Source organism: Peromyscus leucopus, chromosome 10 (assembly GCF_004664715.2).
Source record: "Peromyscus leucopus breed LL Stock chromosome 10, UCI_PerLeu_2.1, whole genome shotgun sequence".
NCBI lineage: Eukaryota > Metazoa > Chordata > Mammalia > Rodentia > Cricetidae > Peromyscus > Peromyscus leucopus.
This window is the reverse complement of record NC_051071.1, coordinates 2,222,825-2,238,733: the sequence shown is the minus strand read 5'-3', so window position 1 is coordinate 2,238,733 and position 15,909 is coordinate 2,222,825. Positions and strand designations below refer to the sequence as shown.

Below are 15,909 nucleotides of genomic sequence, written 5' to 3'. Positions count from 1 at the left end.
AAATCTCGTCACCTGGAAGTGACTGGAGAGGAAATGGGTCTTTCTGTACATAAATGACCCTGGGTGTCCTCCATGTCATCACTGCAGTAAGATGCACACCTTCCCAACACCCCTGCATTGCACCATTGCACCTATCTGTACACACACACACACACACACACACACACACACACACACACACACCTGCTGCTGAGCTGCCTACAGTTTATAGCCAGGGAGTCCTGTGCATAGATCCCTACAGTCCCAAGAACCAGCCCGGGGCTGCACAGTATTCAGCAAGTATTTGTGGGGAGGGAGGAGAGGCAGGAATCAGATAGCAACAGCGGAAGAGGGAGGAAGAAGAAAGAAGTTTGAAGAGGGTGGATTGAGGAGAGAGAAAGAAAGGAGAGAAGGAAGAGAGAGACAGAGAGAAAATGGTGAAGACAGACAAATCATCTTTCTCCTGCTTTTAGTCTCTGGAGACCTTGACCACTAGAGAGAGACCCCTATGGAGTGCAAGGTCCATAAGAGGGTGGGGCTGATGAACGCCTCTTTCGAAGGTTCCATCTGAGCCAGGGCAGCAGTAGCATTTCTACTGTCAAAAGTCTTGTGAGTTGGAGGGTGGCCCAGGCCAGGGGAAGGGCTTCTGCTCCAAGCCCAGCATTTATCTGCTGCCAGACCCACAGGAGAGGGGGCATGTTGGCAGGAGGCCTTTGTTCTCCTCCAGATGTGAAGTATTTTGTGTAGTTACACTACAAAAATTAGCTCAACACTTCAGTCATTCTTATCCACTCAACAGAAACATCATCCACATTAAGGCTCAGCTAGGGTGGGTTTAGATCACACAGCATGTCAGTTCCCAAGAGGCATTACAGAATCCACCTCCCATAGTCCTGCTCTCTTCCCACACGGTGGGAATAAAATCGGACTTTTCCACAAAGGCAGCTGTCAGAAACTGTATAAAAACTCACTATGATTTGGGACCTATCACAGCAAAGAGGTGCTAGTCTTATCTAAAATTTGGGCAAAAAGTACTGGCTGGTCAGCCGTGGCTATCCAAAAAATAGCAGAGACTTAAAGCTGTGATTAGGCAAGAAAGACAGTGATTGAGTCACCAGGGAGGGTGTGTTTGGACTGGGCTCTCAAATATGAGCAGAAATTTACAAAGCTATAAAAGCAGGCAAGCAAACACTTTCATAAACGGAGTGTCCACAGGCACAGCCCACTGAAGGTCCTGTGCTCTGTGCTCCAATTAGGGGTTGGTGTAGTGGATGCTGTCCATGGTCCTGAAACACAGTCCATTGAGCACTGAGGCTTCCCCCAAACCTGAAGATCCCTCTCTTCACCTTCATCCTGCACTACAGATCCTTGCTGCTTTTCTTTCTGGGCTGGCTAGAATTTTTTTTTTTATTTTCCATCCCCATAGAACTAAAGTAAAAATGGCTTGTTTCATGATGGATGTTGTCGACTTCAAATACTGCCAAGTCTCCTATCACCCTTTTAGCATTTTAATTCTCCGAAGGGTGGATACAGGTACTCTCCCTTCTGATGCTCAGTTGATGCTGAGATTGGTCCCTGGGGTCAATGTCTGAGTGTCATCACTAGACCTCAGGTCATAGATTCTGGGAAGGCTCCCAGATTCACAAGCAGAAAAGAGAGGAACACAGAGATCAGGATAACTGAGCAGTCACTTCCACTGAGAGGAGAATGGGGGTGGGACATCCTTTACAAGGGGCAAGCATGGAAATGAGCCTCACAGAGACCAGGGAGCCCTATCTTGGAGGAGACACATTTGTCAGGAAATGAACACAAGCGGCGCTGATTTCTCTTATGAAAGGGGAGAAGCTGAAACTCGGATTAAAAAGTTATCAACCCTCCAAGCCCTACCAGTGAGCAAGGCTGGTGTTCAAAGCTCCAAAATCCAGTAGAGTATGTAGGTGTTCACACACATACACAGAGAGAGAAAGAGACAGACAGACAGACAGACAGACTACAATACAGCACCAAGCCTAGCTGGCCTCCAAACCACTCTCGGGTGACCTGGTGAAAATTTCAGCCCAGGTGCTTTAGCAAGATTCTTGTTGTCCAGACAACATCACTAAATATCCCCAGCTCTCTGGGTGTCAACTCTCAGCAACAGGCTGTGATTTTCACTCCTGATTCCCCACCCACCCACCCTGGTCATGCTTTGTGATGGCTGTGGACCAGCCCTGTGAATAGGTTTGACCAGCAAGAGAAGAGACAGGGATGCACAAGCCAAGTAGGGCTTTCAGACACAGGTGGTTCAGGCCAGCCCTCTCTAGTCTGCCTCCCACATGAGCCACGTGACATGTGACCCAAAATGAGATGCTTGGAGGAGCAAACCTGACCCAGACAGAATCCCGGAGACAAACCTAGCTGAGCAGTGCCACTGTGACCCTTGATGCAGTAAACATCCCCTGCTGTGAGCCGCAGTGTGTGTGTGTGTGTGTGTGTGTGTGTGTGTGTGTGTGTGTGTGTGTGTGTGTATTTATTGTACAGTACAGTACAGAACACACAGGCTGGCTGTGAGCTGAGCAGCCCAAACACTTCACACTGCCACCTCGGGGCTCCTACCCTCAGTAGCCACAGCCTCAATCCCTCCACACCTCCCACCAGGCTGCCTAGCAGCAGCAAGTGCCACTACACAGCTGCACACATCTGTTTATTCATTCACACAAAACCATCCTTGTGGCAGCCCATCCATCCATAGTCAGGAGAGATCCAGGGAGCAGAAACCAGTGTGGAACTCAGTCTAATTAACACCCATTTACCCTTCCTTCGCCTAGATGGAAGCAGGGTAGCAGTTGCCTTTTTGAATCAGAAATGTAGGTGGGCCCCAGGGAATAGAGTTCAGGCCTGTTTCCATGGCAACTACAGCTGTAACAGCAGGATCTCGGGTCCATTGTACTGGTCAATGCTCAGGAAACACTCCAATGACAGACTATCTGATTGTAAAATGGCGCATTCTCCTGAAGACCCCAGTGGGCAGGTCCTTCCTGCTGCCTGCAAAAGGTGGCCCTAGCTAAATCCACGTGGGTCTCCGATTTAAGTCTGAAATCCCCATAGGAAGCAAGAGTAGCTGCTACAAATGGGGGAACTCAGAGAAGGCAGGTAGTTCGCTCCAAGTCACACAACCAAGAGATGGTTCCAGAATTCGAACTTCATTCCACTCGGCACCTATACAGTAACTCCCCCTCCCACCTCCGCCCACCGTTCCATTACTCCTGGGGGATATCTAGGAATAAGGATATCTTCACTGTCCCTAATGATGTGCATGAGCCTCCATCCCCCTGTTAATTAGGTTAAGCGACAATAGGCCATCCACATGTGTTGTGTCATTTATCCAGGGCACACCGCAGCCCACGCTTCGGCTTACCTTCCTTCTGGGAATGTGGCCCAAGAGGCTAAGTCCCATTAAAAAGCTCTGACCATTTCAAAGGATGCTTTCTCTGAGAGTCAGACATAGAGCCCTACTTAGCTAAGAACAATGGCAATGTCTCATTATCTCACTGAACATGGGTGTTGATTAGAGAACACGGCTCATCTCCTGCAGACACCAGGCGAGTCCACCCACCCTGACCCTGTCGCATGGCCATGTCCACCTGTGCTTCAGGACCTATGCATGATGCAGAACTGGCGTGGTTCATCTGTGGGCAATATGTGGCATAATAATTGCCTAGAGTCCTTCTGTGGGGAGCTGAATTATACAAAGATGTGCGTTTTCAACTTCAGCTGCTCCCGCCTCTCACACCCTGTGTTCGCCTGTCTTGCCTGCTGTCACAGAGCACCTGAGACAGGTGGTTCATTAACCAGCACAAGTTTATTTTGCTCATGATTGTGGAGACTGGGAAGCCCGGGAGTCTGGTTGCCAACCTGTGCCAAGACCTGTGTGTTATCAGCCAAGGTGGAAACAGAAGGCAAGGGAGTATGATCAGCCAGAGGTGTATGCAGCTCCCTCTCGTAACTAGTCCATCCCCGTGCTGACTACAACCATCCATTCAGAAGGGCGTGGCTTCATGGCATCATCACTTTCTGTTAGGCCCACTTCCCTTGTTATCTCTTATGAGACGTGTGTCCAACACAACACAACACACTTCCAGCGCGGCAAACCCAGCATACTTGGAGCCTAGCGCTGTCCACTTTGGGAAGGTCCTCACAACCACCGGATGCTTTCCACCTTCTACTGCACCTGGCCTGAATCGGCCTGCACATCTGCCTCTCATTTCTACCATATGACAGCCAGAGTGACTTTCTGAAGCACAAACCCAACTGTCTCATCCCTTTCCATGAGCTTTCAACAGTGTCTCCCACCACAGGACAAAGGACCCTCCCAGGCTCCTCCATGCCTGGCCTGCCCTTTCTCTGCCGAGAACCTCCATACTTACCTAGTAATGCCACCTGTGTCTTCGCCTGTAACATGCCGGAAGGGTGGGCCCCTTGCCAGGTCCACTCAGTCTCCCCATCCCCATCCCAGTGGCCTGTCTCTAGCACCACGTGGAGCTCCCCCAGTGTGAGGTCTGTACCTTTGGGTAGCATATCCAAGGTGTTCCATTTTTCAGCTCAGCTTTATCTGCCTTATTTCCTAGGATACACATCCTCCACTTGGTGCTGAGACCACAGCTTATCCCCCACGTCACCTCTGCAGGCTGAGCTCCTCCTCTGTAAATGCAAGCAGTCAGAGCTCTGACCTCATGGGATTACCAGGATACGATCTAGAAGCCCACAAGATGCCCACACACTGAACATCAGCCCAGGAGATCCAGGATTCCAGGTCACACATCTGCATTCAGGCATTTGAGGAAGTAGGAAAATTGTTTCCTTGTTTATTATTTAAAAATCAGTGCCAAATCATTCAAGTTTAATTTTGGATTCTTATTGCTCTATATGCCCCAAAATAAAGCTTGGTGAAAAAGAAAAAAAGGAGGAGTGGAATCCTATGGCTTTAACTGTCAATTTGGCATACTCTATAGTCATCCAAGAGAAGAATCTCAATCCTTAGCCAAGGGATTGCCCAGATCAGACAGGCCTGTGGGCATATATATGAAGGATTGTCTTGCTACCTGATGTGAGAGGTCCCAGCCCACTGTGGGTGGTACCATTCCCTGGGCAGGTGGTCCTGGGGCTGTATAAAGTAACTAGTTGATCATGAGCCTGTGAGTGAGCCAGCATGTGCCTCCATGGCTTCTGTTGCATTTCCTTGGCTGTGGGGGAGTTCCCTTGTAAGAGAGAACACTACATAGAGTAGCAACCAAACCTGTCTTCAATTTGCTGCTTTGGTTCTCGCCCTGACCTCCCTCGGTGATGGCCTATGACTTGGAAGTGTAAGCCAAACCCTTTTCTTCCCCAAAATTGCTTTTGGTGAGAGTGTTTTATCACAGCAACAGAAAGGAAGCTCGGACAGAGAGGAAGAGAAGCCAAACGCCATGCTGTTCTTGGCACAGAAGAACAACTGGGGTGGTTGGAGAAGAGAAGGCCCTCTTAGTTGAAGAACACCTCCCCCAGTATTGACAGCAGCAGGAGAGTAGAGCACTGGGTCATTTCTCAGGCCAAACAAGGGCGCTTCACACAAGAAACATCTGCCACACAGAGTGGTCCCAGAGCAAGCCCAGCTGCGTGGGAGGTGGTGACCTCCTGTGACTCTAAAGATTCTAGAAGGCATTTGGAATTCCTGCATGAGCAAGGAGAATAAATCATGTCAGGCATGTCCCTACACAAACCCAGAAAACCTCCCCGTGTTTATAAGGTTCCCTTCAACGTAGAGGTTACAGAATGCAAATATTTGTGGAGACTGCACTGGCACTTCAGTCTTTGGGATCTATTATGACAAAAAGCACCTTTCTGCTAAGGATATGGCTTGGTGGTAGAGTCCTTGCCTGGCATGCATCGCAGTCTGGGTTCCATCTCCAGCAACATGCATGTCTGCACATGTGTGCACAGCAGCCTGGTCTGATGATAGGCACTACATCCCTCGAGCAACTGTGTGTTGCTTTGCATGGTTTGGTTCTGTATCAGATCCATTGAGTTCTCCTTAAAACTGACCCCATTCTGATACCAGGTTGTTACTGAGTCAAGCCTCTGGGAGTACAGTCATGCATACATGTCCCAACTTGCATGTGAACAGTTCTGGAAAGGATGCTGTCCAGTGTGAAAGCCGGCGAAGAAGCTTATTGACAAAGCAGATCTGCCCTCTTTCTACTGCTAAGGTTCCACTCTAGAAGAGCCTCCCTTTCTAACGCCCTTCATGGTGCAAACTAGCTCAGGGCTAAGCCCACAGACAGGACTGAAGAAAGGAGAATGCATGCAAGGGGTAGATAAAAGCTCACTCAGTCAAGAAGCATGGCTCACCATGTGGACTCATCCATCCCCCACACACACAGTAAGGAGTCCCTTAGGTGACCAGCAAATGCAGGGGTGCTCCTGAAGAGAGGCTGAGGAGGGGTGATTCTCCCAGTCCTCCATGTGCTTATGGTAAAGTGGAACATATGGACATGAGAAATTAACCAAAAAGCTCACAGCTCTCACCCTGGGAAGAAAGGTGCTCCTTAGAGAACAGGTCTTGATGGCAAAGACAGAATGCTAGGGAAAGTGATCCTACCCAAGGAGGGAGCTCTAGGTTCCTGAAGCAGAAGACTGAGTGAAGTCTCTAGGACAGGGAGCTTACACAGCCACAGGCACCAATGCCTTCCTTTCACCTGTTTGCTCTTGCTTTCTGGTGTGTGTGTGTGTGTGTGTGTGTGTGTGTGTGTGTGTGTGTGTGTGTGTTACACAAATATGTTCATGTGGATACGTGCATGTGTCCATCAGGTAACGTATATGTGGAAAGCCAGATGGTGATGTGAGATGTCTGATGGTGATGTGAGACGTCTTCCTCAACTGCTCTCCGCCGTATTATTTAAGATAGGGTCTCTCACTGAACCTGGAGCTCATGGGTTTGGTTAGGATGGCTGGCCAGTGAGCCCTAGAGATCTGCCTATCTCACCAGCTGGTGCCACACACAGTCCCCAGAGCTGGAGTTACAGAGGGGTACCAACACAGACAGCCTTTTCACAGGTATTGGGGATACAGACACATGCTGTGTGGCAAGCATTTTACACACTGAGCCACCTGCCCAACCCCACCCACTTCAGTCTGTCAAGTATCCCAGCTCCCACGCCACTTCATGAACCACCAGCACCAATTCACAGCTGCATTTGCTCAGAGCAAAACTCAGGCTCCAGACATCCTATCTATCCAGGGGAATGGTTCTCAGCCTCTCTGACCAGGAAATATGGTCAAAATAGTCTAAAACCTAGCAGCATGCCTGAGGGATTTAAATACCAAACACCACCAGCTCGGCTGGCAGCCATGTTTCCTGGTCTCCCGGAGGCCCTTGGCAGCCCGATGGCACAGACTTGTGCTTCCACACCATCCCACTGTCCGCTGCCATGACCTAGTTCTCCTTGGTCCTATGGGGCGGGGGACGTCCTCTGAGGCTTCTTTGTCTTGTCAGCACCAGATGCTTCATTTTCGCTCACAGCAGCAAACCGGGCTCTACTCACACCTGTGAGTACTCAGAGCGCTGCAGACAGATGTTCCTAAAACACTCTGTAAACTTTGCCGCTGACCGCTGACCTGCAGTTCAGTTGGGGATGTCCCAGCACACCACTCCACTCCCACGGGCTGGGGACCACCACCGCTGGAATGGCTTCCATTTTCCTTTCTACAGTGTCTCCTCTACACCTCTCTACACCTGAACCTGGTCTCTCACCCCCATGCCAACCTGTGCTGCTAACTGCCCTTTGAGCCAACGCCACCTAAGAACCAGCACTGAGCCTTTTCTCCATCACTCTTACATTTCCATAACAAGATCAGCATCAGTTTCCAAAGATGACTACTAGCATCTCTTCAAGACCAGAACTGGCCCATGAAATCCTCTGGTCACCTCCAGGAAACCGACTCCAGGTTTATCCTGACTTGGGGCTCAGCCCTGTGACTTGAAACATGATATATGCCGTGATGGGGCAGAAGTTCCCAAAGGCCTTCTAAGTGACTTCCAATCTGCATGCTCTACTCCTCCTTCAGCCAGGGTCTCAATATGAAGAGATACATGGGGCAGATGCACCTTCTAACAGCAGCAGAGGCAAGGTTATAGCTTGTGGCATGAACTAGATCTCAGGGTTGTATACTACTGCACAACGCTGACCAATACACTGCCCCACAGTGATGATGCTGACAGCTAACCCATGTGGTGTTTGCTCTGTGCAGAAACTATTCTCAGCACCTTATGCATTTTTACAGGGGAGTGGAGCCCCATGCTGGCTGCTCTTACTAGTCTCATTTCATAAATAGCCATAGAGAAAAGTTGATGAAAGGAGAGACTGTGTGAACTCCCAAGATTCAAACCCAGACATCCTGACTTCAGAATCATCACTGTTTCCTCTAACACACCATCTCCCGGCACCTTCCTATGACCCACAGGGTGTCAAAATGCCCTGTAACATTGAATCTCTATGTCCTCACCTATTTCACAGTAAGAAATGGAATTCAAGATATAAGAAGAGGAAGTGACTTGCCCAGGATGCCTCCTCAGAGTCTGTGTTATTTCTGTCTGTTATCTTGGGTGCAGTCCATACGTCCACAGCCCTGAAGCATCTTCAGCTGCCCAGGAATTCAGATCTCTCTCAAGTCCCTCCCTTCTGATTCTCCTGTGTAAAACCCATCTTTTTTGAGGATGGTGCTCTTCTCCCAACTCAGATCTCACCTACGCTGTTCCATCTTGTGCCCAGCAATTGACTTCTTTTCACGCCACTGTGAAACCCACAAAGCCTTCTGTTGCTTCTAGCCAGAGCCAAGGCCTGGTCCTTATCTTAGAATTCCTCTGGCATGCTCTGATTCAACCTGTCCCTTGGCCGCTATTAACTCGTTTCAGGTGTGTGCACTTTGTCACTTTGATGGCAAGCTTGGTAAGGCATCCTGCACAGCCACTGTGAGAACAGTACTAGCCACTAAGGTGAAATTCAAATTTCTATCTCCTCAGCATGCACGAGCCATGTCTGACCTGTTAGACACTTGCTATGTGCCAGGAACTCTTGGGAGTATCACACTGAATGTGTTCCATGGGTTGAGTATTGGCCAAGTTCACTTTGTAATGAACATAAGAAATAACTGTTATGATGAACGGTGGTTCACGTCTATAATCTCAGCACGTGGAAAGACTAAACAAGAGTATTGATAGTAGAGGCTAGCCTGAGCTACAGAGTGAGTTATAGGCTAGCCTAGGCTAGAGAGTGTGATCCTGCCTCAAAAAAAAAATTTCAAAAACCAAAAAAAACTACTTAAAAGGACAAGCATTCAAAACTAGTGGTGCCACTGTGCTGTCACTCTTGTGTCCCTTCTGAAACTCTCCTTAAGAATTCGGTTGTAATAAAAGTATTTCTCCCTTAGAATCCGGCTCACTTCCCCTGCCCATGAACTTGACATTACTGGGGGTTTCTGTCTCTGTCTGGATGGCAGAAGCTCAGATCAGCTCACGGTGACCCTGGCATGCTGTCCTCTGCTCCTCCTGGGTTTTTCCAAATTGTGCAAATATCCAAATCCTTTGTGCACAGACTCGGGGAATACATGAACATTTACTCCAGATGAATGCCCCCTTCAGGATAGCCCACCATATGTTTCACGGGTTTGCAATTTTTGTTGGTTTTGCTTTGGGTTTGGTTTCTTTTTCTCCCCCTGTATGTTTTACATTAGAGTCACAACTTCAGCCCAATATAAGTTTCTTCCCTGCCTTCATTCTTTGACTAAACACACACACACACACACACACACACACACACACACACACACTCATTTCCACACCACTGTAGACTCACATATACAAGCTCACACACCAACACATCCACCCAGTGTTTTTCTCAGCAAGCGGAACAGCCCTTTCACTCTGCCTGCTTGAATGTGAACTTGAACGTAAATCGTTCCTCCATAGACCAGTGCAAGAACCTTGACCCACCACCTTCGAACCTTCGTTTCCTCTTTGGGAAGCAATGATGATTGATGACACACCCAGGCTACCCCCTGACTCTCCTCCCCCCCCCCCCGCGGCCCCCCCTCCCCCCCACCCCCGCACCCAGCTGAGCAACCACACAACCTCCCTCACTCTCCCTCCTCCCAACCCCATGGCTCCTCTGGGAGCCAAGAGCTTCTGCAGGGCCAGGGAGTCCAGTGCCTTTGTTTGCTCAGAGCCACACCCACGACACTCTACTTGCTAAACACAGTGGGCACCTGTAAATAGCTTCTGCTATGTTAACCCCCCATCTGTGCTATTCATTACAGTAAAATCCACCCAAGAAAGAGCTTCATCAATATTTTAAACAGCCCCCAGGGGCAGAGACTAAGTGTGTGTTTCCCATCTTCCTTCTCCATCGGGCCAGACTGCCCATCATCTCAGAAAGGATTGGAATGCTTAAAAGAAGAAACGACTCCGCATCACAGCCAGTCGGAGTAGAGCATTTTCCTAACTCCATCTCCACGTCTGTCCATAAGGTGTACAGTCTGTGAGCCCATGCTCCCTGTTCTGGCACACACCTCTGAATTCCCCCACTGAAGCCTAGATCTCCATCTCTGTGGATGTCTCCCCGTAACAGAGATTTAGGGGCCCGTGGAGCGATCTAGCCCCCTGCAGGAGCGGGGAATCTGAGGCTACAGCTGTGCTCTCTGCTTGCTTCTGTGGCCTGCATCGTGAGCCTTCCTGCACCTCAGGCCTCTCCTCCGGCTGCCTGAAACACCTTTGACTTTTCCAAGGTTCGCTTTCAGTGTGCAGAGGAGCCACAAGGTAGCAGAGGTGGCAATCCATAATGCTGGCCTTCCTCCTGCCTCCCCTAAAAGCCACCCCCTTTGATCCCTCTCCTTATGCACCTGCTGAAGTTGCCTGCAGATCCCTTAATCCCCTTTACTTACCCACCACCCTTTATGGCCATTTGTGGATTAGGTGTCAATTATTGCTAACTGTGGAAGCCAAGGCCATCTCCTTCCCAATGTCCCTGTGTTTAGCAGAGACCAGGCACTTACTATAAACTACCCAGTGACCGCTGGGGAACAGGTGAGGGCTGTAGCATTTAGAAAGCCACAGTGGCATTTTAAAAGGGGACCCCGTCACAGTCTATGTACCATTAGCAAAAGGTCTCCAGGTCTTACAAGATAGAGCCATTCACATCGAGCCTCTCAAGTTTGCTATTTCCTCTTAAAACCACCATTTTTTTTTCTTTTTTTGTGGTTGAGGCAGACAATGTGCTCCAAAGGAACAAGTGCTTTCTCATGGTCCTCTTTTTGCATCTGAGATATCCTTTCTGCATCTCTCCTCACCATACTCCCTGGAACCACTCCTGAGGTTGGTGTAGCATCTCTGCAATTGTCCCGTAGGTTAATCGCCTGCTTTGCATAAAGGATTAAAGCAGCAGACAGGCCAGCGGTGCCCAAGCCTTTCCCAAGTCACGTGTGCCAACTCACTAACAGCTCTGCCGGGATGGCCAGGCTGCTCATGAGTCTTGTGGGGGCACCTGCTATGGATATCAAAGCACCGAGGCTCAGAGAGCCACCACAACAGGACACATACCCACAGCCATCTGGTGTGAAGGCTGAGCCCTTCATCTCCATTGCAGAAGGTCGCAGCGGGATGGCCCTGCAGCTCAACAGACTGAGAGCCATAGGAATGACTCCAATGGAGCCAGCCCTTCCTGCAGACCTGCCTAGCAGCCATCTGTTGAACTTCAACCTGAGACACTGGCACCCTGAAGCTTAGATCTGCCAGGAGCATATAACACAGGGGGACCCCAAACTATTGACTCTCTAGTCCCTGCATCAGCCCCATCTCATCACCTGCCTCAGTTCCCCTGGCAGGGGCCCAAGATCAGCAGGCCCTCCAGCAGGAACCTGCTCAAATAATCCCAGGCTTTCTTCCCTCGTTGTCTGGCAAATGGCCACCACATTCCCTCCCAGGGCCTCTCCTAGCTACAGGGCTTACAAATTGGATAGATATGGTTCAGCCTACAGCCCCTAGAGTCACATCTGTAAGTAGGAACTCAACAGAGGTCTGCTGGCCAGAGCTGAAGCTGGGTTCAGGAGGGGTGAGAATCAGACAAGGCAAAACAGAGATGGGGAACCAAGACGCCTTCCACTCTCCTTATCACCCATACTCACAGCTCACTTTCCAGTCTCCCCCTGCTTCCAAACAGTGCTTCCCTGAAAGGTTCTCCCGGGGACTATGAAACTAGCAGGGTGTCATATTTGACAGGTGCCCAGGAAAAGTCAGCACCCCAAGCTGCCCTGTAGGAGCCCTGGGGCTGACCCTGAGCCAGAACCCCGCATGAATCAAACCAAGTCTCCACCTTCAAACCTCAAGATTCACCCAGGGGAATGCCAGCTCTGGGAATCCCGCCTCCCGGCACCTGAAAGCTCCAGCATTGACACCCCAGGCTCTGGGCTGCCAGCTCTGGGCAACTGTCTGCTGGTTCTAATACCAGGCAGAAACTCAGTTGAGGATGTAGCTTCTGACCTCATCACCCTTAGCTCCCAGCCTAGACAAAGCTTAGAGATCAGGCCTCCTTTGTTTCCGGCCACACCCAGGGACACACAGCCCAGATGTTCAGCACACACTACTGTCCCACCTTCGGGCTGCTCAGCCTTTGCGGTTAACCCTTAAGAAGCCGCAGCTGCAAGTGTGGACCACTGGGATATTTTTAGCTGCAGTGAGACGTGGGAGCGGTGCCTCCATCATGGCGCAGCTCCAATTCCGGCCTTCCACCCCATCAGTAAGCAAGAAGTGAAGAACCACATCTTTTTCCTTCCTCTGAAGGCTGCAAGGTGGAAGGGAGGGATGTTGCCGGAACCAGGTACACTAGGCCAGGCACACCCTCTCCATCCTTGCTTGAAGCCCGAGGGAGTGGGCTGGGACCCCGAGCCCCTCCCTCTTTTGTTCAGCTCCGCATCCTTCCCGGCCACGCCATCCTCCCGGCACATCCCGCGGAGGGAGGGGGCTGCATGCCCGCGGGGAGAGGGACCGGAGACTCCAGCCCCGCCCTGCCATGCGGGGCTCCCCCTCATTGTCCCCAGAGGGGGAGGGGGCGGCCTCGGCGAAACGGGCCCCGCCCCACTCGCGGCGACGCAGGAAGCCTCCGGGGGCGCCCCTGCTGTCCCCCCCCCACGGGTCTGGACCCTGATGGCGACCACCCCCACGCCACAAAGCACCGCGGCAGGGCGGGGGGGGGGGCTTACCGTGATGTGCGGGATGCTCTTCTTCCCCTGATGAGACATGGCCCCCCTGGAGTCCTCCGCCTGGCTGCTGGACCTGCCGGCTGTCTGACGCCCTACCCGGCTGTCTCCCGGCGGAGATACTCGTGGGAGCGGCGACAAAGGCCCGAAAGGGATGCAAGAAAGGACAGAAGCTCGGCGCCCACCGCTGCCCACTCCCCGCTGCTCGGCCCGCCGCCGCTGCTCCGGCTGCCTGCACCTCCCGGCTTGGCAAGGAGGGCGGGAGGAGGAGGGAGAGGCAGGGCGAGAGGAGGGCGCTGAAGACAGACAGCTCCTCCCGGTGGCGGCAGCAGAACCGGATTCGCCCCTCTCGGCTCGAACCAGGAAGCGCTTGCCTTCCGATCTCCCCTACTCCGCCCCCGACCCCCGCCCCGCGCCCTCGCCCTCGCCCCGGCCTTGCTCGCGCAACTAGGACAATTTGCTGTTCATTCAGTGTTGTTTTAAAAGCAAGAAACAACCTTCCGGTGCGCGGGCAAAGGCCTTGAGCAGCGCCACAGGTGTCTCTGAGTCTCTGTACGTAACCTGTGCTTGGCAGGGAGCTAGCACTCTCCCTAATTTCTGGAAGCACCCTAGGCCCTTCAGGGTCGCACTCAAGGACCCCTCTGGCCACTCCTTCCACGGTCTCCGTTTCTCCGTCCCCTGAATGGGCCCTTTACCATATCCAAGTCCATACCTTCATTCATTGAATAGCACCTCAATCGCGGCTTACTCATTTTCCCAGCCCCATCTCCAGAGCCTTCATCTCTCTTGGCTCTCCATTTTTACTCCCAGGCAGAGACAATGCAGCAGAAAGGACGAGGCCCGAATTTATGGGTGATGGGCTCTGACCCTTCATCCGCTCTCTCCTCTCAGTGTCCTGTCATTGTGTCCAGTGGCCCGGCAATGAGTGCTTGGAAAGCTACAACTGGCACCAAGGTGTCTACAGCTCTGGGGACAGGGAAAGAATGCCTCTCATGTAAGTATTCAAAGCCCAGGGGACCCATAGTTCCAATATTGCTCTAGGAGAGACAAGCAAGAAGGCAAGGACATGGCTTGCCAAACTTCACCAAGAGAGGACAAAAGATGGATGAGGGAGCCCCAACAGGCCTCAAAGCACTGGGCAGCTGCCCCCAGGCAGAAGCAAGCCATTTCCCTACCAATGAGCTCATTTCCTGCCTGCACAATTCCCTCCACTGACCCTGTGCATAGACACTCTCCTCCACTTCCGGGTTGCCACGGAAGGTGAGGCACGGAAAAAAAAAATCTATGGACCCTGCTGGGGCCTGGCATCCTCCACCACACGGAGAAAGCCGGTTCTCTAGCGCACCACCGCAAGAGACCAGGTGAGGTTATAGGATCCAAGCGAACAAGCTTATATCCGGGAACACACTAGGCCATGATTTTCCCTTTTTACAGATAGGAAACTAAAGCTTGCAGAGGTAAAATTACGCACATATGCCGAGATAAAATGAGATATATTAGCGTCTGGAAGCCAGATCCAGGCAGATGTCGGTGCGGGTTCCCTACTCATTAAGTCTCGCCTGTGCTCTGGCTCCTAACTTCTCATTAATGACCGGAAGCTGCGGATGGCAGCGGCATCCTTCCAACTGACTCCTGGATTCCCTTCCTCAGCACTAAATCATAGGTTCCAGTAACCGGGCATTCCCAGGGGTCAGTCAGGGGGTTCTGGGCAGGCAAGCTACAGAGAGGGGCTGGGCCTCGTGCAAGTCAGAGGGAGGAGCCATGTTCGCGACTGGCCAAACAGATTGCTGCTCCCAAGCAGACTTTGCCGGTACAAAGCGCTGCAGCCATCAGCCTCTGGCAACTGCAAACGTTGCGCCTGCGCTGTAGAAATCCCTCCTCCCTCCCAGGAAAGAGCCTTGTGGGCGGGGGAGGGGCCAGGGCACCCTTTGCAGGAGTGGTGAGGCCAGCCCCGGATCCCCAGTCCTCTGCAACCCAAGCCCTGCGGTTTTCATAAAGTAAATTACTCTATCCAGAGGGACCGCGAGCTCCTCCACTCCACAATCCCTACCAGGGAGTACTTGGGGAGGACGCGGCCTTTTGTCCAATCCCTAAGAAGCCGGGGAGAAAGGACAGAGGGGACCCGGGAGGGAAGAACACAGGAGCAGGTGAAGCGACCAGCGTCCAGAAACACCAAAGCACAGCTGCCTCGCCGGCCCTGGCAGAGCTGGAGACAAAGCTGGTGTAGATGACCCTGACCACCACCGCTTAGCCAAGGACAGCTCCGGGCCAGGCACAAAGAGCACTGGCCTCCCCGGTACTTCCCTTGAGGGAAGCTGAGAGCAGATTGTCACTCTCGGGTCACAGATGGAGGCAGCTTAAAGAAGGTGAAACACCTCGGCTGGTTCAGGTGGTCGCTGGGTTTCGGAGCCCTGAAGCCTCTGGTGGAGCCAGAGATCCTGTTTCCCACGCGAGGTCCAACTTCCAAGAAGGAGATAAAGGGATAAGGAAGCAAAGGCTGGACTCCTCACCCCCCGCCTCCTACTCCCAGGCCCCAGATTCAGGACCACGGAGAGCTCCCAATCAGGGAAAAAGCGCCAGAGGCAAGGATACCAACCACCCACAGGACAGCCCATTTCCTTCCCCAATATGCCTGTCCAGATAAAGTCCTCTTCAAGCTCTCCCTCC

General features: G+C 51.8%; 1 protein-coding gene across 2 annotated transcripts in view; it reads right to left on the bottom strand.

Moving 5' to 3' along the window:
- Crmp1 (collapsin response mediator protein 1) overlaps window positions 1–15,909 on the bottom strand; it is a 58,168-nt gene that overhangs the window by 40,830 nt on the left and 1,429 nt on the right. The window contains exon 1 of one of the 2 annotated variants that reach the window (XM_028882355.1): window positions 13,246–13,573. The exons of the other annotated variant lie outside the window; for it this stretch is intronic. Coding sequence (XP_028738188.1) covers window positions 13,246–13,284 — 39 coding nt within the window. The 5' untranslated portion in view covers window positions 13,285–13,573. Of the gene's footprint in view, window positions 1–13,245; window positions 13,574–15,909 lie in introns of those variants that run through there. 2 annotated transcript variants of the gene reach the window in all.